This window comes from Aegilops tauschii, chromosome 7, assembly GCF_002575655.3.
Source record: "Aegilops tauschii subsp. strangulata cultivar AL8/78 chromosome 7, Aet v6.0, whole genome shotgun sequence".
Taxonomy (NCBI): Eukaryota; Viridiplantae; Streptophyta; class Magnoliopsida; order Poales; family Poaceae; genus Aegilops; species Aegilops tauschii.
Window position 1 is genome coordinate 138,549,758 of NC_053041.3, and position 22,335 is coordinate 138,572,092.

Genomic DNA, 22,335 nt, shown 5'->3' on the forward strand with positions numbered 1-22,335 from the left:
ATTGAGCACTTGCTCGAAGCCACACTCAGCATGACGAGATCATGAAGCACGCATGTACATATACTACTAGCAGAGTAAGTAGTTTAGAGTAAGTGGTTTAGTGTATCTACTGGTACTTTGCTGTCAAATAAACAGGCAAAGCGTACGTACAACGACCAATCACGCGCTCACTTAATCATCTCGCGCCACCCTAGGCTAGCTAACCCTCCACAGTAATCATGGGCAGTGCCCCCCTAATCCACCACCGTAATAATCATGGCTATGTTATGCTGATGACCCTGCGTACGCCTACGGGGACATCTCCGTAGAATTGACCAGAGATCAGATGACAATGCATTATCAAAGTGGACAGTAGCTAAGCTAGATTTTACTACCAAGTTCCACACGGCCAGGGCCAGCCAGTGGTGTCCACCAACCCCGAAACAGACGCCGCGCCACTAAGCACGCTCGACCAGGTCGCTAATGGCGCACCAACGTTGCGGTCGACCAACCCCAAGCGCGACCCTCCCCAAGTGCAACGCCCGCTTTTTCTAATCGTGTGGCCCAGACAAGTAAACAATGACCCGAGAACGCATCCATCCAGTTTTTCACAGGTTATGTCTGTCAACCTGATGGAACTTCTCGGCCCCTGGCGCAGGAGTCAACTTGAGCCATCATCACGCGCCCCCCTGCTGCGCTGGCCGGGCGAACCCGGCCTGCACTCCGACGCAACGCCATGATCGACCGGCTCGTCCCTCCTCCCTATTTATACCCAAGCCATGCCATGTCATGCTCATCACAAACCAAACCAGCCGGAGCATCCAGCGGCCAGCCGGCGAGCAAAACGAGTGCTTGCTAGTTGCTACTACTAGCAGTAACAGGTGTGCTGCAGAGTCCGTAGCTAAGCTTGTTTGTGGTTGAGAGATGGAGGCGAGGGTGGCCGCGGCGGTGCTCGTGCTGCTGGCGCTGGTGCTCGTCGTCCCGGAGGCGTGCCGGGCGGAGCGGTTCATCGTCGGCGACGCGGCGCGGTGGACGTGGGGGTACAACTACACCGACTGGGTCATCAGGAAGGGCCCCTTCTTCCAGGACGACAGCCTCGGTACACAATTATACTACTCTACCCGCGTACCTCTGATCTTTCGGTTCAGCCTTGGTTCCCTCTGAAAAAAGGGTTCATTTTGCACACCGGGAGGCCCTTTAAAACACTTTAAGCTTTGCCATATTTGGACACACTCACTGCAAAAACCAAAAAAAGGCTTTGAAAAAGGAAAAACAACAAAGTTATTACTGTTTCACTGAACTTGCAGTGAAATCAGTTAACTAAGATTCAGTGTTTGGATGCTGGGTGTGTGCGTGCAGTGTTCACGTACGACCCGCCGAACGCGACGACGCACGCGCACAGCGTGTACATGATGCGGAACCTGGCTGACTACCAGTCGTGCAACCTCAAGGCGGCCAAGCTGGTGGCCGGCGTGACGGAGGGCGTCGGCGCGGGCTTCGAGTTCGTCCTCAAGAAGCGCAAGATGCACTACTTCGTCTGTGGCGAGCGCCAAGGCCTCCACTGCACCGCCGGCCAGATGAAGTTCATCGTCAAGCCCAAGAGCTCCGTCTGCCGCGACTGATCGACCGCCCCCTCCTCGCAGGCCCCCGCCGGTTGTCCATGGCGTCCACAGCCTTCGCCGTCTTCCTCTTCTGCATGCCGCCTTCTTCTTCCTATTCTGTCTGAAATCATTTGTTATACTTGCTGCTTGTAAGTTATCACAATTGTTGCATTCATATGTGTCGTGTGCTGTAAACTGTGTTGCGTGATACGCTTTTTATGCATGACTCGGTGCTTTTAATAAAGTAGGGAGTGTGTGCGCGCGCGCGTGTTGCTATAGATTAATGCATGATGTGATGAGAAATGAGGGACTGTTAGTCCATTAGTAGCTGTTGTGTCGATCTCTCTTTTCTACCCCTAAAAAGGCCCTCTCTTCCAGTTTCAACTGAACATTTGGCTTGAAGTTGCTGTAAAAAAGAAAGTGTTGTCAAAAAAGAACATTTGGCTTGAAGCCTTCCATGAGAGTTTGAGTTCTGAAATGAATAAGCATGAAGCCAGCCAAGGAAAATGTATCCATCTTACACATAATTATCTGCCTCATAACCGGCATTTACAACAAAAACAAAAATGTGTACTGAATCAAAAAACCACAATCAGATATATGGATGAGAACACTTTGGCTGAAGAGTGCACAGAATGATAGCACGAGAACTATGGAGAGTGAGATACAGTGGATGCAATTCATAAAATTGGTTTCGGTGATCTGAACATCAGTGAACAGCAAGTCAGCTAAATGTCTTCAAGAAGAGTAGAAAAAACGCACCAACGAATAAGGGGAATGAGCACCAGTCTTCCACATGGTTTTTGCATCTTCAGTTTCCTCGGCCAAAGATAATGCAAATTATTTTTAGTACGGGCACAAAAACATCAAAGTAGTCAATTTCCTGTGCGCACCCTCAAATCCCCCCCTCCCCCCCCCCCCCCCCCCCACCCCCAATTCAGAATGGATGGTTGTGGATTGTATCGCAAATTGGCTCAGGTCGCCGTCCTTGTTGCAGATCAAACGACCCTTTTGAGTTAATTCCTGGACTGCATCTTGTTCGCCATTTGGGGTCAAGCCTGATCATCTTATGTGCAAGTTTTGGGTAATATCTTATGTGAAAGTGATCCCTTCAATGTGCCATCACTCCGTTTTCGAGCGATCTTCATACCTGATTTATATCCTACTTCAGGTAAAAAATCGGCCAAAGTAACCCATGCTGCACTGAGGTAACTTGTTCACCCTCCCGTAATTAAGATATCCAGAAGCTCAACAGATCTCCTAAGTTTTCTGTCCCGGCACACAGCCTCAATCAGCTTTGCCCAACAACTAGCCTCTGGCATGAACCCAAATTTGGCCAATCCATACAATGCGGCTGTCGCATCTGCCACTTGCCCAACATCGCACAGACCAATCAACAATTTGTTTGAGGCTGCATAGTGCGGCAAAAACCCTCTTCTGAGCATTAATCCCAGCAAGCCAACGGCCTTCTCCATATCTCCACTTGAGCACAGAGTATTCATCACAATCCGATAGCTTGCGACGTTCAACTGAACTCCTTCCTCTGGCAACCTCCCAAGCAAGTCCATCACTTCCGCCATCCGCCCATCTTTGCACAGCCCTTCAAGCAGCAGATTGTATGTGACAACATCAGCCTTGCATCCCTTCTCCCTCATCTCCATCAGAAGATCGATCCCCTCATCAACACTCCCATGTCTACAAAGGCACCCGATCAGTGCCGTGTAGCTGACGGCGTCTGGTTCCACCCCAGCAGTCCTCATCTCCTCGAACACCAGCTTTGCATTCTCCACTTCCCCTTTCTTGCAGTGTCCATTGATAAGAGTTGCATAGTTGAAAGCATTTGGCTCACACTCATTCTTCCTCATAAAACCAAAGATTGTCCGTGCCTTCTCCACCTGCCCCAGCCGGCAGAACCCGTTGATGAGCACATTGTATGTCAGCTGGTCTGGCACGATGTGGTCTTTCTCGATCATCCCCTCAAATAGTTCAAACGCTTCCTTCATCTTACCAGCACGACAGAGCCCGCCCAACAAGGTCGAATAGGTGACCAGGTTTGGCCTCACATCGCCGCAGGTGTACTCACGCATTTCATCGAGCACCCTGAAGGCAGTCTCGGAGTCGCCGTTCTTGATGTAGTGCTTGATGAGGATGTTGTAGACGCAGGTGTTGGGAGCGGGGAGGTACTTGTTCCGCGGGTCGCGCAGGTCGGCTATGAGGTCGTCGAGCACGTTGGGGCAGCGGGAGGAGACGAGGCGGTCGAGGCAGACGGCGAGGGCCTTGTGCGAGACGCGGCGGCGGTGGAGGAGCGCCGGCAGGAGGCGGAGGAGCGCGAGGGCGTGGTCGGGCGGGAGGAGGCGGAGGAGTGGCAGGAGGTGCGGCTCGAGGAAGCGGCAGGGCGCGGAGGCGGCGCGGCGGAGGACGGCGGTGGCGGCGGACGGTAGGCGCGCGCGCGCGAGGCGGATGAGGAGCGCGGAGAAGGTGGAGGCGGTGTGCGAGAACCCGCGCTGCTCCGCGGCGGCGTTGAAGAGGTCGAGCGCGCGCTGCCCGGACTGCGAGGAGGCGATGAGGCGCGCGAGGTCCGGGTGGTCGACGCGGCGCGGCGGGGGGGAGGAGGGCGGCGGCGGGGGCGGGGGCGGGGAGGCGGGCGCGGCGCGGGTGGGGCTGCGGTACTGGAGTGGGGAGATCCACGGGAGCGGCGGCGCTCTGGCGGGCGCCGGCAGGGGCGGGGGCTTCATGGCCGCCGGCGGTGGAGGGGGTGCTTGTCGGTCGCCGCCGCCTCGGCCTCTCGGGAAGGAGGGGGGAGGAGATCGGCGGATTCGCCGCGAGGTTTGTGTGTGGTCAGCGGCGGGCGCGGGGTGGGCAGGCGCGAACTGAAACTGAATGCGCCGGGGCGTTGGCCGTTGGGTGAGCGTGCTACCACAGCCACAGCCCACAGGCAGCGCACCACATCTCTACCTGCCGGTGATCGCAGCTCGCAACCGCGCCGTCGCAGCTTCAAACAGGCGCGACGGCCGATCATGTCTGCTGCAAAAATGTGGATCTTCCTCTAGAAACAATCTGCATATCTGCTTTTTTGATAAGTTTGCTTCAGGATAATACACCTGCAGAAGGGGAAGGTGGAGCTTTTACCCCATATACAGATTCAAGTTTAAAACAGTTCGGTTGCTGAAAGAGAATTGAAAAGAAGAGGGTATCAGATGACCAACAAAATGCGAATATGGAGGTTCATACCGTGTGTGCTAGGTGACGATGTATGGCGTCCATGTTTGGTCGAAGTTATATATGTTCTCTTTTTAGTTGTTATCAGTTACTCCCTCCGTAAACTAATATAAGAGTGTTTAGAACACTACTTTAGTGATCTAAATGCTCTTATATTAGTTTACAGAGGGAGTACTTTTTTAACTAAGCTTGCTATTTTTAGATTACCCGGTGTGGTATTGCTTACTACTTACTTGGCAATATTGCTACAAAGTTAGGGCATCTACCATGCAAAGCTCTTAGAGAGATTTTTTCATCATGACACCAAGTTCTTGTTTGATCTGCCACTATTATCAAAATATATCCCTCCTTTTAGGGTTTAATGCTATCCGTGGTGAATCGGTCATTCATCATTCCTTTTTAATGAAGAAAAGTAATGAAACCTGGGATGGGCCGATGGCTACTCAATGAACTCCTTTTATATGTGTATAAAAACAAACCGGATATTTCTTGAACACCTATAGTTTTATCTATAGCAAAGATGTCTAATTAAGCATCTGCCTTCTATGATAAGCATCTTACATAGTAGATGGTGTCAACCTGGTACAATTTGTCACTTCAAATAACTTGAGATACTAGCAAAAGCATCGCCCAACTAAAAGAACATAAGTTACATATATTTACACCATGCTTTTTTGATGGGGTAAAGCCAAGAGTACCCCTCACAAACAAAATGTCGACTACACGTGTAAGAGGAAACTACTACGCTTGTGCACGCGAATATACTCCAGAGTTACATATGCCACCTAACGATAATTCATCCTTTGTCCAATGAAGACACAACAATTCTCTAATTCAAAATATTCCATAACAAATAGATCATGTTGCCATTGCGCTGGAGGGGAGGGGGGCATGAGAATGTCCTCACACCATTGATTAATAGATTGGTCTAGGTCAGGCGAGGTCAGAGCATGCATCTCATGTAGAACACTAACTGTCTTCCATACCTCTTGCGAGAAAGGGCAGTCCTGACATAGGTAGGGACATAGCCAGGCCCAGGTAACACTGGCCATGGCCTGGGGCGTGGCAACAACTTAATTCATTGACTTTATCGATTGTAGGCACTGTTCATCACTGTAGTAAGAGGTTGGCTGGGTCATTACCTTATCATGTCTACGCAGCTTGGCATAGGTCTACGGTGGTATCGTTGGTCGCAAGGCACAAGTGACAGGTAGGGTTAGATTCTCCGAGTGTGAGGATTCTACCATGTAAAATAAGCCATTCAAATATCATGCATCGGGGAGCAGTAGTGGCCTTCAAACTTTTGTAGGGCGAAAAGGCTGCAAACGACCATGGAATTGCATTCAATACACTGAACGGTGGAGAATACTATGGAGTCTGTCCAGTTCCAGCGGACGGAGTCCGGCCAGGGGTCGGCGTTGGATTCTTGGAGAAGCTACCAAATATCAATGAATTCGCGGAGCTGTGCTTGGTTGTTTAAGCGGGCAACTATTGCTATCCATTTACCCCTCCCCCCTCAGGCTCCTAGTGCAAAATCCTATTACTCCTGGTTGCAATTTTGAAGAGCCCTGGACCGCGGTTGCATATTGTTCTGTCCCAAGCTCATATGTCTTTCAAAATTCTAATTCGCTTTTCCATCTCCGATTGTGATAGTAGTTGAGGCCCAGAAGAGTGAGATGCTAGAGTCATTACAAGGGAGCCTAGTTCATGTCCAAGGTCAATCGGGGTTGGTCCGCATGAACCAAGGCCAACAAAGGTGTAGGGCCCAACCAAAGCGGTCAAGGGCAGCCACCCTGGCCACCAAGATTTTACGGATTGCGCATCATTTTCCACTTAACTACCCGCCTCTAGCAACTCGCCATCATCAGCCTTCCATGTCATCTTGTACATCTTTTTATTTACCTAGCAAGATGACAACCATGTGCTAGATATGACCATCAGAGTGACGACCGATTTTGTCGCAGCAGTAAGATTTCCCCCCTTCTGCGTGTTATGACACCCATTATTTATGAGGGGAGTCGCATCCGTCCCATCACAAGCACCTACAATTTAATAATTACATTAGTTTACCCCTTTTGATAGATCAACATTCGGTCGCCCCTCTAATAAGAAAAGGTGGAAATACGTAAACTTCTCTGCCATTTAGATACGAGAATCATATATTATAACAAAGAGAGTGATCCCATCTACTTCTAATTATCTCAATATGTGTGCTTTCACAACATCAAAATTGTTTAGCCATTGGATTTACTAGCTTGATCCACTAGTGTCTGTCTAATATGCATATGTGAATCCTCTACCATGCAATGTGTGTTAGTGCATTCTAAGTGGATTTTAAATCACATTGCATTTAATTGTGACATGCACAATTTTCCATTCTAAGTTTTTTTTGCTTATGTAGAAATCTTCACATACTTTAAATCGTAATGTTTGAATTAATATTCTACACAATATTTAGAAACTATATATTCAATTCCGCTGCAACACGCTTGGTATTCTCTAATTCATAGAAGTAATCATGCTCTGAACTTGTAGATGAGCGGTTGGTTGTAAGTCCACCCGGCGAAGACACCGGAAGCGGAGAGGGAGACCAAGATATTTGCCGGGAAGGAAGCCAATCTAGCTGGAACAACAAATAGTGTGTCAACGAGGTTAATGTCGTCATGACAAAAGGGGAAGACTTCCATCTCGAGTGGGTTCGTTCTAAGGTTAGTCGCCCCGACTAAGGCATCGAGGATGTGGCACACGGCCAAGAGCTTGTCTTTGTCAGGACTAGCGAAAATTTTGGTGTCATCAATATAAAATCAATATACAATGTATTTATATTTAGTTATATGCGGGCTTCTTCACTTACCCATTTACATCCTTAGGCCTAATTCCTAAAATAGGCCACGATTACATCTGGGTTGGATAAATCATACATACCATAGACTACCTCTGGATTGGATAAACCATATACACCATATCATACCAACCTCCCATAAGCTTTCATGTCTGCTCTGCATAAAAGGGGCAATGTTGGGATTATTTGGCCTAGCCATGTCCTACATGGGTCTTACTTGCTTATTCCAGTTATCACATACACCACATTTTTCTCTAGAAAGCACGACATACATTTTTCTCCGAATAGTTCAAACATCACAAACACTACATCACAAACTCAGTAACATATGTTTGAAACACACAACTAAGTATTTCTCCCAAAACGAGAGAGAAGTTATTACACTCAGCCGCCCAACCATATGTGAACACATCATGCATCGCCGGATCCAACAATTTTCATTTTGAGATCATAAGCTCTGGCAAACAATTCCTCTCTGTTTTTCTGCAAGTGGTAAATAAGTGGTGAAGAGGTTGGACATAGTAGAGTGCACACCAAAAGAAAGTACTTATGAAGCAAATAGATACATACCTTAAAAAGAAGATACCGTGAGCTGAACCAAACCGTGTATCCGAGGCCCACCATCTCCAGTATTCTTGGGAGCTATGGGCAGGATAACAATCAGTTAAAGATCTATGATGGCAGAAGAATTTTACATTCATATGGCAGAAGAATTTTACATTCATCCAGAGATCTAATGACTACTGACCAAGGGGATGGAGTCAATTGCTGAAACAACAGCGGACAAAACCCATCCGGCAAAGAAAGCACCGGTGCCATATATGACATATGTGGCCATCTCCTTCAAGCCCAACTGGAGCATTTCAACAAACAATTAGAAGAATCAACCACACGTGCAAAGAAATAATGTATAACAAACCATATTAATTTGTTTCTGCAAATGATATACAGCCTAGTGGGACGCAAAAATTCATGTTTCTACTGAAAACTAGAAACTATAAAAGCTTTAGTTAGGTTAAGCTGTTTTATTGCCTTGCAAAATTTAGGACCCACAAATTCATCCTTCTAAACATGTTCACAACCGTACTAGCTCAATTCTAGGAGTACATAATAATAAGATTGTAATATTTCTTTGGAATGGCTAGGAGCCAGTCGACTGAAAATTTCTTTTGGAAGATTTTGGCAGGATCAATCTCAAGCGTTAGATCAAAAAGGAACAGTTTGTATTATGTCTTCTTCCTCCTTCCCAAAAACAGATCGCCTGTGTTCTACTTCCTCCGCCGCATGTTTCTACCGGCCGGGCCGCCTGCTGCCGCCCTCGCGACCTACTCGTTGCACCACCCGCCCCTAAACGGCCCCCACTGCCGGCCTTGCCGCCGCCCCCGGCCATCCCTCTAACCCCGGACGATGACCGGTTTTTCTCCGACGAACTTGCACCACCGCCGTGCTGCCACCCTCAACCACCGATGTGCTGCCTCCCCATCCCCCACCCTAAGATAGACGATGGGGTAGCCTGCCAGCGAGCTTCTTCCTCCCCTCCGGTTATTTCTCCCTTCTAGCGAAATTGACTAACCCAAATTCAAAAGCGACTGACATGTAGCTACTGTGCATTTCTTTCTGTATAACTCCACACCAAGATCCAGAACAACTCCTCTACCCTCCATCTAAACATATCCACACAGTACCTGGGACACAATACAACAAACAAGTGGCGTGCAAAACAGGAATGTCACCTTGTTGGCAGCCTCCTCGTCACCGGCGATGCCCAACGCCACCAAGTTGTGCCCGAACGGCGCGGCCGCGGCCATCCTTATTGCCGCTGCAACCCCCACCTCCGTGCCAGAGCAACGTAGCCCTGTAAAAACACATCACAACAACAAAAGAATCCTCAGGTTAGGCTTTCATCCGTTCGGCCGGTAAAACCGGTGAGCGTGAGTGAGAGCGTCCTGTTCCCGAACTAGACCTGTAGTTGGGAGGCTGCGGCGGCGGAGGGAGAGACGGGCGGACACCGGAGCGGTGAGGGCGATGTTGCACGGGGGTGCGCGTCGGTGCGGGAGGCGAGGAAGGGCGACGACGGCGGGGGTGCTGATGCAGAGCAAGGCCGCCATTGCGTCAACTTTGTTCCGTCGCAGTTCGAGTATCTGCCGAGGCTGTGAGGGCGATGGCTTCGCGGCGCTCTATATATACACCCGCATTCGTGTTGCTTTGTTTGGCTTTTTTATAATTGTTTTCTGAGAGAGTTCGTCTGGCCTTTTTGTTTTTTTAGAAGAGTTTGCTTGGCTTTGTTTGTGAGTATGTATGTTTGTTTCTACGATATTTGGAGTGTTCTTAAACCGACAGTAGCATGTCCATTTGACAGCTTATGTATACCTTTTCTACTGCGTTTGGAGTGTAGCCATGCCAACTTTTGTCGCGATTTATTTATGTATACCTGTGCGTTTCTACTACTGACCGTTCTTTTTGAGATGCGTCTCTACCAACCATGAATTGCATGCAGCACACCTTTGTCCGGAGCATGTGTTTGTCACATCTACGATCGTGCTGTATTTGTTTGGGCTTGCTTATGCACCCGTGTTTTTTTGTTGAGCATACATGTGTGCTTCTAAGGTCAGTCGCCTCAGCGAAGGCATTGAGGATGTGGCACAAGGCCAAGAGCTCGTCTTTGTCAGGACTAGCGAAAATTTCCGTGTCATCAAGATAAAATCAATGTACAGTGCATTTAGATTTAGTTATATGCGGGATTGCCCGCTTACCCGCTTGCATCCTTGTTCCTTATACCTAGTTCCTAAAATAGGCTACGACCACCTCTGGGTTGGATAAACCATACACACCATAGACTACCTCTGGGTTGGATAAATCAAACACACCATATCATACCAATCTCCCATAAGCTTTCATGTTCGCTCTGCATAAAAGAGGCAATGTTGGATGCATTTGGCCTAGCCATGTCCTACATGGGCCTTACTTGCTTATTCCAGCTATCACATACACCACATTTTTCTCTAAAAAATACGGCATACATTCTCTCCCAATAGTTCAAACAGTACGGACACTACATCACAAATTCAGTAAGCATATTATTGGAACACACAACTTAGCATTTCTCCCAATACGAGAGAGAAATTACACTCAGCCGCCCAATCATATGCGAAGACATCATGCATCGCCGGATCCAACAATTCTCATTTTAAGATCATAAGCTTTGGCAAACAATTCCTCTCTGTTTTTCTGCAAGTGGTAAATACGTAGTGAGGACGTTGAACATAGTAGAGTACACAATAAAAGAAAATACTTATGATGCAAATAGAACACCTTGAAAAGAAGATACCGCGAGCTGAACCAAACCGTGTATCCGAGACCCACCATCTCCAGTATCCTTGGGAGCTGAGGGCAGGATGCAACAAGTCAGTTAAAAATATATGATGGCAACAGAAAGAATTTTACATTCACCTAGAGATATAATGGCTACTGACCAAGGGAATGGAGTCAATTGCAGAAACAACAGCGGACAAAAGCCATCCGGCAAAGAAAGCACCGGTGGCATATATGACATACATAGCCGTCTCCTTGAAGCCCAACTGGAGCATTTCACCAAACAATTAGAAGAATCAACCACATGTGCTAAGAAATATTGCATGCCAAACCATATTAATTTGTTTCTGTAAATGATATACATCCTAGTGGGACGCACAAATTCATCTTTCCACTGAAAACTATAAGGCTTTAGTTAGGTTAAGCTGCTCTATTGCTTTGCAAAATTTAGGACGTACAAATTCATCATCTTTTCTAAACATGTTCAAAAACCGTAGTAGTTCAATTCTACATAATAATAATAATCAAAGCCGTATGGTAATATTTCTTTCAGTATAACTCCACACCAAGATCTATCACAACTCACAACTGCTCGACCCTCCGTCCAAACATGGCCACAAAAGTACCTTTGACGCAATACAACAAGCAAGTCGCGTGCAAAGCAGGAAAGTCACCTTGTTGGCAGCCTCGTCGTCACCGGCACTGTCCACCGCCACCAAGCTATGCCCGAACGGCGCGGCCGCAGCGACCCTTATTGCATCCGTAACCCCCACTTCCGTGCCGGCGCAGCGCAGCCCTGTAAAAACACACCGCAGCAACAAAATAGTCCTCAGGTTAGGCCTCAGCAGGTAAATCCGACGAGCGTGACTGCGTGAGCGCGTGCTGTTCTGTGCCCGAACGAGACCTGTAGTCGGGAGGCCGCGGCGGCGGAGGGAGAGACGGGCAGGCACCGGAGCAGTGAGCGCGACGTCGCACGGGGGTGCGCGTCGGCGCGGGAGGCGGGGAAGGGCGACGGCGGCGGTGTTGGTGCAGAGCAAGGCCGCCATTGCGTCAACTTTCTTCTGCCACAGTTGGAGTGTCCGTCGAGGCTGCGAGGGGGATGGTTTGTTCTGCTCTATATATACACCCGCGTTCCTGCTGTTTTGTTTGGCTTTTTTTTGTTTTCTGATGTGAGTTCACTTGGCCATTTTGCTTTATGAGAAGAGTTTGCTTGGCTTTGTTGGTGAGCGAGTGTGTGTGTGTGTGTGTGTTTCTATCATCTTTGGAGTGTTCTCAAACTGACTGTAGCATGCCCATGTGACAGCTTATGTATGCCCGTGCGTTCCTACTACGTTTGGAGTGTAGCCGTGCCAACTTTTGTCGCACTTTATTTATGTATACCCGTGCGTTTCTACTGCTGACCGTTCTTTTGAGATGCGGCTCTACTCTCTACCAACCATGAATTGCAGCACACCTGTGTCCAGAGCATGTCTTTGTCACGGCTACGATCCTACTGTATTTGTTTGGGCTTGTTTATGCAAACGTGTTTTTTTGTTTAGCATATATGTGTGCTTCTAGCATTCTTGGAATGCCTCTCAGCTGTCCACAGCAATACAGCATGTCCTTGTGACGGTTACCACGCTGTTTATTTGATGCTTCTTAACCATCTTTGGAATGTATCTCAACCGTCTATAGCATGCTCATGTGATGGCTATGACACTTTTTGTTTGGGTTTTTGCACAAGTCCAAACAAACACATAAACTTTTACGATTTTGCTATTTCAGATACCTGAATTTTTTTATCGCGTCAGTCACCGTCTTCCTTCCTTCACGCCAGACCCCGCTGGAGAAGAAAAAATCTTGGCGGGTAAGAACGAACCGCACTATCTATCTTAGGGGGAAGCTACAACCCTATATCTATCTTGGGGGGGGGGGGGGGGGGGGGCAGGGGATCGCCAGAGGTTTTCATCGGTGGTGCGGGGATTAGAGGGATAGTCGGGACGGTGGAAAGCAATGGTGGTGGGGGAGGTTGAGTGGAGAGCACGACGATAGAATGCCTTAAAAAATGCACATAAAAGTTGGTTCAACATTCTCCTTTTTTTAGGGTGGTTCGTTAATCTCCTAGCAGGTGGGGAACGTACCGAGCAGCTAAGTGGGCCGGCCCAGCGCACAGGCACGGGTGCGCGATTGTTTGGCATTATGCTGATATAGTTATCTCTCGCCTAAAGAGATATGTAGCTCTGGCTCGCCTCTGGCGTCCGCACATATCGACTAGCCCATTAGTGGGTTTTAGCTTGCACAATCGTTGTGGTCACTCGCTCAATTTATTTTTCTTCTCTTCTTCTATTGTACACTAGTTGGACGGGTTCAGGTTTTACTGTTTTCCTTCTTTGTTGTGTTCTATCGATCTTCTTTGGTTATTGTTGTTTTTTTTTGTTCCTTTTCTATGTGTTTTCTTTAAATTTCTCATCGACTTTCTTCTGTTTTAATTTGTTATTTATTTTCTTGTCCTTTGTCGTGTTTTATTTAATTTTCATCCATTTTCTTTGGTTTTCATCAGGTTTTTTATTTTATTTTTATATGAGTGTTTTCTTTAAGGTTTTCATCGTTTTCTTTACCTGACTTCTATTATTTTTAATTTATATTTTTTCAACACATCTAAATTTTTATGTAAAAGGTACATTTTTTGTATACATCAGGAATATTGTTTATACACGTTTCAAAATTTTAATTATATTTTTAGCATTTAGAATATTTTTTTTGATGTCTACATTTTCCATACACATCTCACATTTTTTTAAATACATGATTACATATTTCTAATTATATATTTTGATATCTATTTTTTTCGTACATGTTATATGTTGTTATATACACCAGGAACATTTTCTATACACATATAACATTTTTCAATACATGTTTAACAATATTTTAAATATAGGTTTTTGATTTCTACATTTTTTCCATACAAGTTCCACATTTTTTATACTTCAGGAACATTTTTATATCCATTTAACATTTTTTATAAATACATGATTAGCATTTTTCTATTAGATCACTTACATTTTTTTGAAACCCGTGAATTTATTTTTTTCTCAATTTTATCAATATTTTTTGTGACATTATGATAACAAAAAATTTAGACCGCGCTAACATTTCTTAAATTCACTCTTCTTGAATTTTATAATCATATTTATGTTGCTGAATATATGTATTGGAAATAAATAAACAAAACAAAATAGAACAAATAGAAAAACAGAGGAAAAACCCACCTAACCTAGACGTTCCTTGAGCCGGCCCATTAGTAGCGAAGCTGGACACATGCGTAGGCTCTATGTCGCACTAAGCGACGTATATCCACACTCATATTAATGTTGGGAAATATCTAGCGCACCCGGTCATCTTGTTCTACCTGCGTACGTAGTTAATAAAACCCAAATTATAAATTTCATAAAAAGCCAAACAAAAAGTTAGTTGTACTAGCAACAAGAATCTGTCATACCACAATTTGAGATCCAATTTGAAAACATAGCTTTAGAAAACAAAAAGGATAAATTCACATGTTATATAGAAAATGGGCTGAATTCAAGGCCCAGCTTGCATTAGCTACTATTCACAACAGGATTTGTCTTTTGCCATTCCTACCGTATTTTGAATCTGAATCTAAAATTTTATACCGCAGTATATATCTGTCACACTTCAATATTTATAAATTGAGATAGGAGATGGGGTGTACCGTTAGCATCAAATTCACCATTGCACCAAATATGTTCCCATATTCCTGGACCTATGTGGGGATTTAAAACGGCAGGGCAGGTTGTCTGCACCAGTAAACCCTATTTGAGACATTAAGCGTCATATTGCCTGGGCTTCGCACGCCGGCCTATTTTAGTAGCGTACGCTCTAGTTTTACGAATAATCCGGAAGTTTCCTCCAGGCTTTTACTGGTTTTGTGAACCTTCTAGAAGGTTTTGGTAAGGTTTTTTTTCATTTGTTCTCTTTCCTTTTTAAGAAAAGTCTCATTTTTGTCAAAAATGTTTGGTAAGTTCCAAAAAATAAAGTCAGTATTTCAAGAAATATTCCGGGATTTTCCAGAAAATTTTCTGGTTTTCAAATTTGATCTGGAATTTATTTATTTTTCACATTTTTCAAAAAAACTAGAATGTTCATTTTTATAAAATGGAATTAAAAAATTGTTAGATTTTTAAAATGAAATTCAGAACTCCAAATTTGTTAGCGTTTTCAATGATGTTCAAAATTTGTGAATATATTTAAAAAATTAAAAAATTGTTCGTTTTCCAAAAACATGTTTTCAAAATTTTTAAACAGTTGCTACAGTACGGACTGCTAAAGTCAGGCGTGCCTTGTGCGGAGGAGAGGCTATTTGCCGCACGGAGCGGCGTATAGGGAGTAACGTCTGCAGTAGTGCTGCTGATATTTTTTTTCTTTTGAGGATTACTGACTCCGAGTTGAACTTGGGCTTGGGCTTGGGCTTGTTGTCCGAGTTGAACTTGGGTGTAGAGTACTCCCTCCGTCCTTCAAAGAGTGTACTTCCAACTTTGTTGGAGGATCAAACTATCTCAAAGTTTGACCGAGTTTGTCCAAAAATACATCAATGTTTGTGAAATCAAATAGGTACATGATGAAAATACATTTTATCATGAATCTAATGCTACTAATTTGATGGCATAAATGTTGATGTATTATTGTATAAATACGGTCAAACCTAAAAATGTTGGACTTTACTGTTCCGCAACTCCGCCGGCGAGTCCGGTCCGAGGTTGCGGAGCGAGAGCGAGCGTCGTAGACGAAGTAGTCGAAGTAGTCGAAAGTAAAAGTGACACAGGGAGATGGAGGAGACCAGCTTTATTAATCAATGATCAGGTGTTACAATGATGGCTCCTCGTTGCTTTATATAGGGGGTAGGTGGACAAGGGATAAGTACCCACTTAACAAAAGAGGAGAAACGGGAGGGGCCGGCCCGTGCGTTTTGCACGCGGCCGCCGCCACCCCTCCGGGCTGACCCGGTTTCTCAACACTCCCCCTTGGGTAATTATCCGTATATCCATGCCTCAAAACTCCGAAAAACCCAGTGGGAAAAAAGTGGAGAAAGAGCACACAGTATACGTTGTTGTATTGCACGAATTGCCTCGTCAAAAACCTCGTGTGAGAAACATCAGGAAAACTCACTCAAGGGAAAAAGAGTACAATCCACTCAACCATCAAGTTGAGTACTCGATCATCAGGATTGAGATTTTAGCGACGAGTTTGTGAAGTTTCTCCCCCTGAACCTTGCATCTCTCTAAGTCTCATCATACCGATTCCACGCACACACCTCTCTAAGGTTGATGCCGGTAATGATTTAGTGAACATATCAGCAAGATTGTCACAGGACTTAGTATGCAAAACTCTCACCTCGTTCAACTGTTGCAGCTCATGCGCATAGAAGAACTTGGGACTAATATGCTTTGTGAGGTTACTCTTCACATAACCCATCTGGACTTGTGCAACACAAGCAGCATTATCTTCATAGATAATGGTAGGGGTTTGTACGGTGTTCAGCCCACATGTCTGCTGAATGTGGCCGATCATCCGCCGAAGCGATACACACTCTTTTGACGCTTCAAATAGTGCCATGATTTCCGAGTGGTTCGTGGAAGTCGACACAAGTGTTTGCTTGGACGATTTCCAGGAAAACGCAGTTCCACCACAAAGGAAAACATAGCCAGTCTGCGATTTGCAATCATGCGGGTCCGACAGGTACCCAGCATCGGCATAGCCTATAATAGATAGGTCTTGATTCCTCTTATAAAATAAACCAAGATCTTTGGTCCCTTGCAGGTAACGGAAGACGTCCTTGACACCTTTCCAATGTCTTTTGGTAGGTTCAGAACTGTACCGAGCAAGCAAACTGACGGCGAACGCAATGTCTGGCCGTGTACAATTTGCGAGGTACATGAGTGCTCCAACTGCACTCAGGTAAGGAACCTCTGGTCCCAGAGTTTCCTCCCCCTCTTCCTTTGGCCTGAACGGGTCCTTGTCTGGTTGTAAAGATCTTCCGACCATCGGGGTCTTAGAAGGATATGCCTTATCAAATCCAAATCTTTCCAACACCTTCTGGGTGTAGGCCGACTGGTGCACTAGAATCCCATCAGGGGAATGTTCAAGTTGCAGACCTAGACAGAACTTGGTTTTACCCAAATCCTTCATCTCGAATTCCGACATCAGGTAGGAACTCGCTTCCTCAATATCCTCAGGTGTACCGATTATGTTTAAATCGTCCACGTACACCGAGATTATACAGAATCCATCTTGGGATCGCCGTATAAAAACACATGGGCAATCTTTATTGCTCGTGTAGCCCTTCTCATGAAGGAAATCACTTAAGCGATTGTACCACATTCTACCGGACTGTCTGAGTCCGTACAGTGCCTTTTGAAGTTGAACACTGTATAGACCCCTATTTGCTCTATCATGGTTCGGAACAGGGATACCTTCTGGAACCTTCATGTATATGTTCGAATCCAAGTTACCATATAGGTAAGCAGTGACAACATCCATTAGTTTCATTTTCAAGCCCATGTTTACTGCCATCGAAATCAAGTATCTAAAGGTAACTCCATCCATGACTGGGGAATAAGTCTCCTCAAAATCGACACCTGGTCGTTGAGTGAACCCTTGAGCAACGAGCCTTGCTTTGTACCGTACTACCTTATTATTTTCATCTCTCTTTCGAACAAAAACCCACCTATGGCCAACAGGGCGAATGTGGGGAGGAGTTCGACAAACTGGTCCGAACACCTTCCTTTTGTTGAGAGATAATAATTCGGCAGTAATTGCCTGCTGCCAATCTTTCCAATCCGACCTTTTCTTGCAATCAGCGAGCGTGTTAGGCTCAGGGTCAAGATCTATGATTGAGGCAATTTTCGTAGCAAAGTTGATGTCGACAATCACCGTTGCTCGGTTCAGGGACTCCCCCGTATCAATATAATTTATGGCCATTTCGTCATGGAGCGCATCAGGCGCAAACACTTGCTCTACCAAATTTCCCATTATGGGAGCAAGGTCCTTTAGATTTCCCGCGCCGATGTGTGCGCTCACATCTCCGCTGGGTGTTTCCCCTATGGGAAAGTTTAAGTCCGGAATTTCGTGCACTGAATTTTCCGTACTTGTGCCAGGTCTCGACTGGCTCCCCGTTTCAATTTGGGGTACTTTGGTGACAGGCTGTGATAAATCTCTCTTATCCTTTTTCGTCGGGCGTCCCCGAGTACTTGGGATTTGAGAAGCCGGATTTCTCGTCCTTTTAGGCCTTTGGACGGGAGCGGGCATACCATCATTTTTCTTCGGTATTTCCGGTGCATTGCGCGCGTGCACATGCGATTTTGTCACAGTCTTTAAGTCACTAAAGTGGTCGGGCAGTTGATTTGCTAAAGACTGCAAATCTATTATCTTTTGGACTTCTCTCTCAGTCTCAGCAGTGCGCGGGTCATGAGCGTGGATCCCCGTGGCTTGCCACGTGATTTCTCGACTTTTAGCATCAAGGGGTTGATTCTCTCCCCCTAAAGTCGGGAAAAGATCCTCGTCAAAAATGCAATCAGCAAAATGAGCCGTGTGACAGTCTCCTGTCATGGGGTCCAGATACCTGATTATGGACACAGTCTCATAACCAACGTATATCCCCGACTTACGGAGCGGGCCCATCGCCGATCGCTGAGGGGGTGGTATTGGTACATATACCTGGCAACCGAACCTACGAAGATGGGAAATCTTCGGTGCCGACCCTTGCGCAAGTTGAACAGGAGAGTGGATGTTGTAGGCCGACGGTCGAAAGTTGATGAGATTAGCCGCGTGTAACACCGCGTGGCCCCAACATGTAGTTGGTAAATTACAACCCTGAAGGAGCGGTCGGGCAACGAATTTAATTCTTTTAATCAATGCCTCGGCAAGTCCATTTTGTGTATGAACATGTGGTACCGAGTGCTCAACTTTGATTCCCATTGCCATGCAATAATCATCGAACGCCTTTGAAGTAAATTCTCTGGCGTTGTCCATTCGAATAGACTTTATACGATAATCCGGGAAATTATTCCGCATTTGGATGATCTGTGAGATCAATTTGGCAAAGGCATGGTTCCTTGTTGACAGCAGGCAAACATTGGACCATTTAGAGGAAGCATCAATGAGCACCATGAAGTACCGAAACGGCCCCGTGAGGGGCTGAATTGGACCGCATATGTCCCCTTGGATACGTTCCAAGAACGCGGGGATTTCATCCCTCACCTTGAGGGGTGATGGCCTAATGACTAACTTCCCCTTAGCGCATGCGGAGCACACGAAATCATCAGGATTCGGGAAGTTCTTCACGTTAACATTATGGCCATGCGAGTTGTTAATTATATTTCTCATCATCCTAAGTCCGGGGTGGCCTAACCTATCGTGCCAGAGGCAGAAGAGTTCAGAGCTTCTAAAGACGGTCTTGAGGGTAGTGTACACGGGCGGTGCTACTATCTGAGTGTAGTATAGCCCTGTGTCAAACGAAGGAAGCCTCTCGATAACATGTTTACCACCTTCATCCCGCTTTGTGATGAGTAGGCATACCTTGCCGTTTTCATCATCGGTCTCAACATGGAAACCATTAGCGCGGATGTCTCTAAAGCTCAATAGAGTACGAGTCGACTCCGGGTACAACAACGCATCATTAATGAGCAAAGTTGTTCCCATGGGGAGTATAATAGTGGCTCGTCCGGAGCCAACTATGTGAGAACCGCAGCCGGCGATTGTCATAATACTTCCCGGAGATTTTTTAATGGACTCAAAGTACTTAGTTTCTCGTAAAATGGTATGAGTGGTGGCGCTATCGGCAAGGCACGTTTCCTCCATTCGGGCGCCACACGCGTTCTAAAATATGACATCTAATTAATGTAATGAGGAAGAAAATACATTAAAAATAAATGCACACATCTCAGAACATAACAGGCTATCATGTATAAATAATGGAATAAATGAATAAATGTCATCCAATCGCCAAAGTAAAGAATAAGTTTATGCTCTCATAGAGCTTACAACCAAATCGAATTTATTCAATTTTATTGTAGCAAAGCACGGAATCGTGATAACCAAAGAGGTATGCTAAGTGGACTCGGTGAAGAAGCCATTCACTTCCGCCGCAATCTCCATACTAGTGAGCTGATCCTCCTCAGAAATTATCTTGGAGGCAGCATCAATGTCTAGTGGCGGCGCTGCCGAGGCGGCCACATGGTCAACCTCCATGGCGACGTGGGCCTCGGTAGAGACCGCCAAAGCTGCCGCGATGGGCACCACGGGGGTCGCATCTATAGGCGCAGCAGGGGGGTAGCAATCATCACGGGTGCCGCCATGGGCGCCGGTGGAGCTCCCTCCTGAACCAAGGCGAGGTGCGTCTCACGCGCCTTCCGAGCCTTATATGCAGCAACGACCTCCTGTGGTGCGCGGCACTGGCGGGAGAAATGCTCCACCGAGCCACAACGGAAGCAGTCCTGAGGCCGTTGTCCTCCCTTGCCCGGCTTGTTCTGCTTAGCCGGGGCGGGGGGGTGAGGGCCCTTCTTCTTGCCCTTCCGGCCCCTCTTCTTCTGTTGAGGCTTGCGGACTTTGAGAGCGTGCACCTCCTGGCGAGAACTCCCCCCAAGTGGTTGCGCGACAAAGTTCTTTTTGAGAACCTCGTCTTGCGCCTCCGCCACCTGGAGGACGTCAATCAACTCTGAATACCTCGTGTAGTTCCCCTGGCGGTAGTTCCGTGAGGACTGGACCGCGTCGGGGTGGAAAGTGGATAGGGTTTTCTCAATCTTCTGGGAGTCGGTAATCTCAGTACCACACAACCGAAGAGTCGTACAAATCCGGTGCAGAGCCGAATTGTACTCCCCAACCGTCTTGAAGTCCGCAAACCTCAGACGGATCCACTCTGCCTCTGCACGTGGCTTCACAGTGTACTTCAGCCGCTCGAACCGCTGCTTAAGAGCGGTCCAAAGGCCAGAAGCACTGCGCTCAGCCATATACTCATCTTTCAGAGTAGGTGACAGGTGATGACGGAGAAAGTGCAGAGCCTGCGCATTCTCAGTCTCGAACTTGGGATCAGTGACGGCCAGCTGGGCCCCCTTACCGATCGCCCTCAGGAGGGTTTTGCCCTGGAGAAAGATCTCGCAGTCCGAGGACCATGACAGGTAGTTCAGCCCTGTCTGGGCCAACTCAGGAAACTCCTTGTGGGCAATTCCGGCCATCTGCGATTTATGCAAAAATCATGAGATTACAGCAGGTAATCTTTTGCACAAAGCGATGTTGATAAACTTATTCAATAAAATGACGTTCCAATATTTAAAACATGCTATTATATGACTTACTAAATGATTAAGAGTGCTAAACAATTAATCTACAGCAGTAAAATCATACAATAATATCATGTTACAAAAGATAGCATGTTAAGCGCATCTAGTATGTGAAAACTAGCCCAAAAATTAAATTCCCGAGGTATTTTTAAGCCCAAATACGCATTTTCAGCGAAAACAGACAGTTCCAGCGGTTTCTACGCGAAATATTACAGCAGGAATAAACTACGCGTAAAAACTGAAAAATACAGGGGTTAAACCGCAATTTTACGCCACAGCCGGCGCCCCTCCTTTTTTTTTAATCCCCATGGCGCGCGGCCCATCTAGGCCCAGCAGCCAGTGCCTTCGCTTTTTTTATAGAGGAGGCATCCCCTCAACCGGGGCCCATCCGGCCCAGGAGCCAGCGGGCCGGCCCATGCGCGGCGCTGCCTCCTGCACGCAAACGGCGCTAGGGTTTCCCCTGGCAGCCGAGCGGCGGCGGCGGCTCGCACGCGGGCGCGGCGGCGGCTCACACGCGGGCGCGGCGGCGGGGGCTCGCACGCGGGCGCGGCCGAGGCTGGCCAGGGCCGGGCGAGGCGACGGCCACTGGCGTGGCGCGGCCACGGCGCGAGGCGCGAGGCCACGGCGCGGGGCGCGGCCACGGCGCGAGGCGCGAGGCCACGGCGCGGGGCGCGGCCACGGTGCGGCGCTCGGCCACGGCGCGGGGCGCGGCCACGGCGCGGGGCGCTCGGCCACGGCGCTCGGCGCGGCCACGACGCGAGGCGCGGCCACGGCCGGCGGCTGCGGCGGCGGCGGCCACAGCACGCGGCGGCCATCGGGGCGCGCGGCCATGGCGCGGCGGCGCGGCTCGGCCCCGGCGCGGCGCGGCCGGAGCAGCACGGCCAGTGCGGCGCGGCTACGGCCACGGGCGCGCGGTGTGCTGCCACGGCGACGGCCAGAACGGCAGCGCCGGCAACCAGCGGGGTCGCGGCCAGCAGGGCGGCGCGTGCAGCGGGCACGCGAGCGCGGCGACGACAGTCGAGCGCTTGGCGACGGGGACGTCGTC

At 47.5% G+C, this 22,335-nt stretch overlaps 5 protein-coding genes across 5 annotated transcripts; 1 reads left to right on the plus strand and 4 right to left on the minus strand.

Moving 5' to 3' along the window:
- Positions 1–630: 630 nt before the first annotated feature.
- On the plus strand, positions 631–1,864 carry LOC109763099 (blue copper protein 1b). Its single transcript, XM_020321960.4, has 2 exons — positions 631–1,078; positions 1,339–1,864. Exons 1-2 carry the CDS (start codon positions 904–906, stop codon positions 1,599–1,601), a joined length of 438 nt encoding a protein of 145 aa, XP_020177549.1. The 5' UTR covers positions 631–903; the 3' UTR covers positions 1,602–1,864.
- Positions 1,865–2,044: 180 nt separating this feature from the next.
- On the minus strand, positions 2,045–4,494 carry LOC109763108 (uncharacterized). Its single transcript, XM_073505191.1, has one exon. The coding sequence runs from the start codon at positions 4,313–4,315 to the stop codon at positions 2,798–2,800; it is 1,518 nt and encodes a 505-aa protein (XP_073361292.1). The 5' UTR covers positions 4,316–4,494; the 3' UTR covers positions 2,045–2,797.
- A 3,377-nt stretch (positions 4,495–7,871) lies between these two features.
- Positions 7,872–9,804, minus strand: LOC109763103 (uncharacterized). Its single transcript, XM_020321963.3, has 5 exons — positions 9,605–9,804; positions 9,375–9,496; positions 8,390–8,494; positions 8,212–8,283; positions 7,872–8,124 (listed from the first exon to the last, which is right to left on the minus strand). Exons 1-5 carry the CDS (start codon positions 9,747–9,749, stop codon positions 8,053–8,055), a joined length of 516 nt encoding a protein of 171 aa, XP_020177552.1. The 5' UTR covers positions 9,750–9,804; the 3' UTR covers positions 7,872–8,052.
- Positions 9,805–10,512: 708 nt separating this feature from the next.
- LOC109763100 (protein CURVATURE THYLAKOID 1D, chloroplastic) lies at positions 10,513–12,127 on the minus strand. The gene is made up of 5 exons (XM_020321961.3): positions 11,858–12,127; positions 11,628–11,749; positions 11,115–11,219; positions 10,954–11,025; positions 10,513–10,869 (listed from the first exon to the last, which is right to left on the minus strand). The coding sequence occupies exons 1-5, from the start codon at positions 11,997–11,999 to the stop codon at positions 10,798–10,800; spliced, it is 513 nt and encodes a 170-aa protein (XP_020177550.1). The 5' UTR covers positions 12,000–12,127; the 3' UTR covers positions 10,513–10,797.
- Positions 12,128–20,061: 7,934 nt separating this feature from the next.
- LOC123494876 (uncharacterized) lies at positions 20,062–21,185 on the minus strand. The gene is made up of 2 exons (XM_045231352.1): positions 20,357–21,185; positions 20,062–20,264 (listed from the first exon to the last, which is right to left on the minus strand). Exons 1-2 carry the CDS (start codon positions 21,183–21,185, stop codon positions 20,062–20,064), a joined length of 1,032 nt encoding a protein of 343 aa, XP_045087287.1.
- Positions 21,186–22,335: the final 1,150 nt, after the last annotated feature.

What these genes read in the sequence shown, in the direction of transcription:
- LOC109763099 (XM_020321960.4), top strand. Translation starts at nt 904, where the DNA reads ATGGAGGCGAGGGTGGCCGCGGCGGTGCTCGTGCTGCTGGCGCTGGTG. An exon ending in CTTCCAGGACGACAGCCTCG is followed by an intron (nt 1,079 to 1,338) that starts GTACACAATTAT and finishes GTGTGCGTGCAG; the next exon opens with TGTTCACGTACGACCCGCCG.
- LOC109763108 (XM_073505191.1), bottom strand. Translation starts at nt 4,315, where the DNA reads ATGAAGCCCCCGCCCCTGCCGGCGCCCGCCAGAGCGCCGCCGCTCCCG.
- LOC109763103 (XM_020321963.3), bottom strand. Translation starts at nt 9,749, where the DNA reads ATGGCGGCCTTGCTCTGCATCAGCACCCCCGCCGTCGTCGCCCTTCCT. An exon ending in CCGCAGCCTCCCAACTACAG is followed by an intron (nt 9,497 to 9,604) that starts GTCTAGTTCGGG and finishes GTGTTTTTACAG; the next exon opens with GGCTACGTTGCTCTGGCACG. An exon ending in ACGAGGAGGCTGCCAACAAG is followed by an intron (nt 8,495 to 9,374) that starts GTGACATTCCTG and finishes GAAATGCTCCAG; the next exon opens with TTGGGCTTGAAGGAGATGGC.
- LOC109763100 (XM_020321961.3), bottom strand. Translation starts at nt 11,999, where the DNA reads ATGGCGGCCTTGCTCTGCACCAACACCGCCGCCGTCGCCCTTCCCCGC. An exon ending in ACGACGAGGCTGCCAACAAG is followed by an intron (nt 11,220 to 11,627) that starts GTGACTTTCCTG and finishes GAAATGCTCCAG; the next exon opens with TTGGGCTTCAAGGAGACGGC. An exon ending in CGCGGTATCTTCTTTTCAAG is followed by an intron (nt 10,870 to 10,953) that starts GTGTTCTATTTG and finishes TACCACTTGCAG; the next exon opens with AAAAACAGAGAGGAATTGTT.
- LOC123494876 (XM_045231352.1), bottom strand. Translation starts at nt 21,185, where the DNA reads ATGGCCGGAATTGCCCACAAGGAGTTTCCTGAGTTGGCCCAGACAGGG. An exon ending in ATATAAGGCTCGGAAGGCGC is followed by an intron (nt 20,265 to 20,356) that starts GTGAGACGCACC and finishes CTGCGCCTATAG; the next exon opens with ATGCGACCCCCGTGGTGCCC.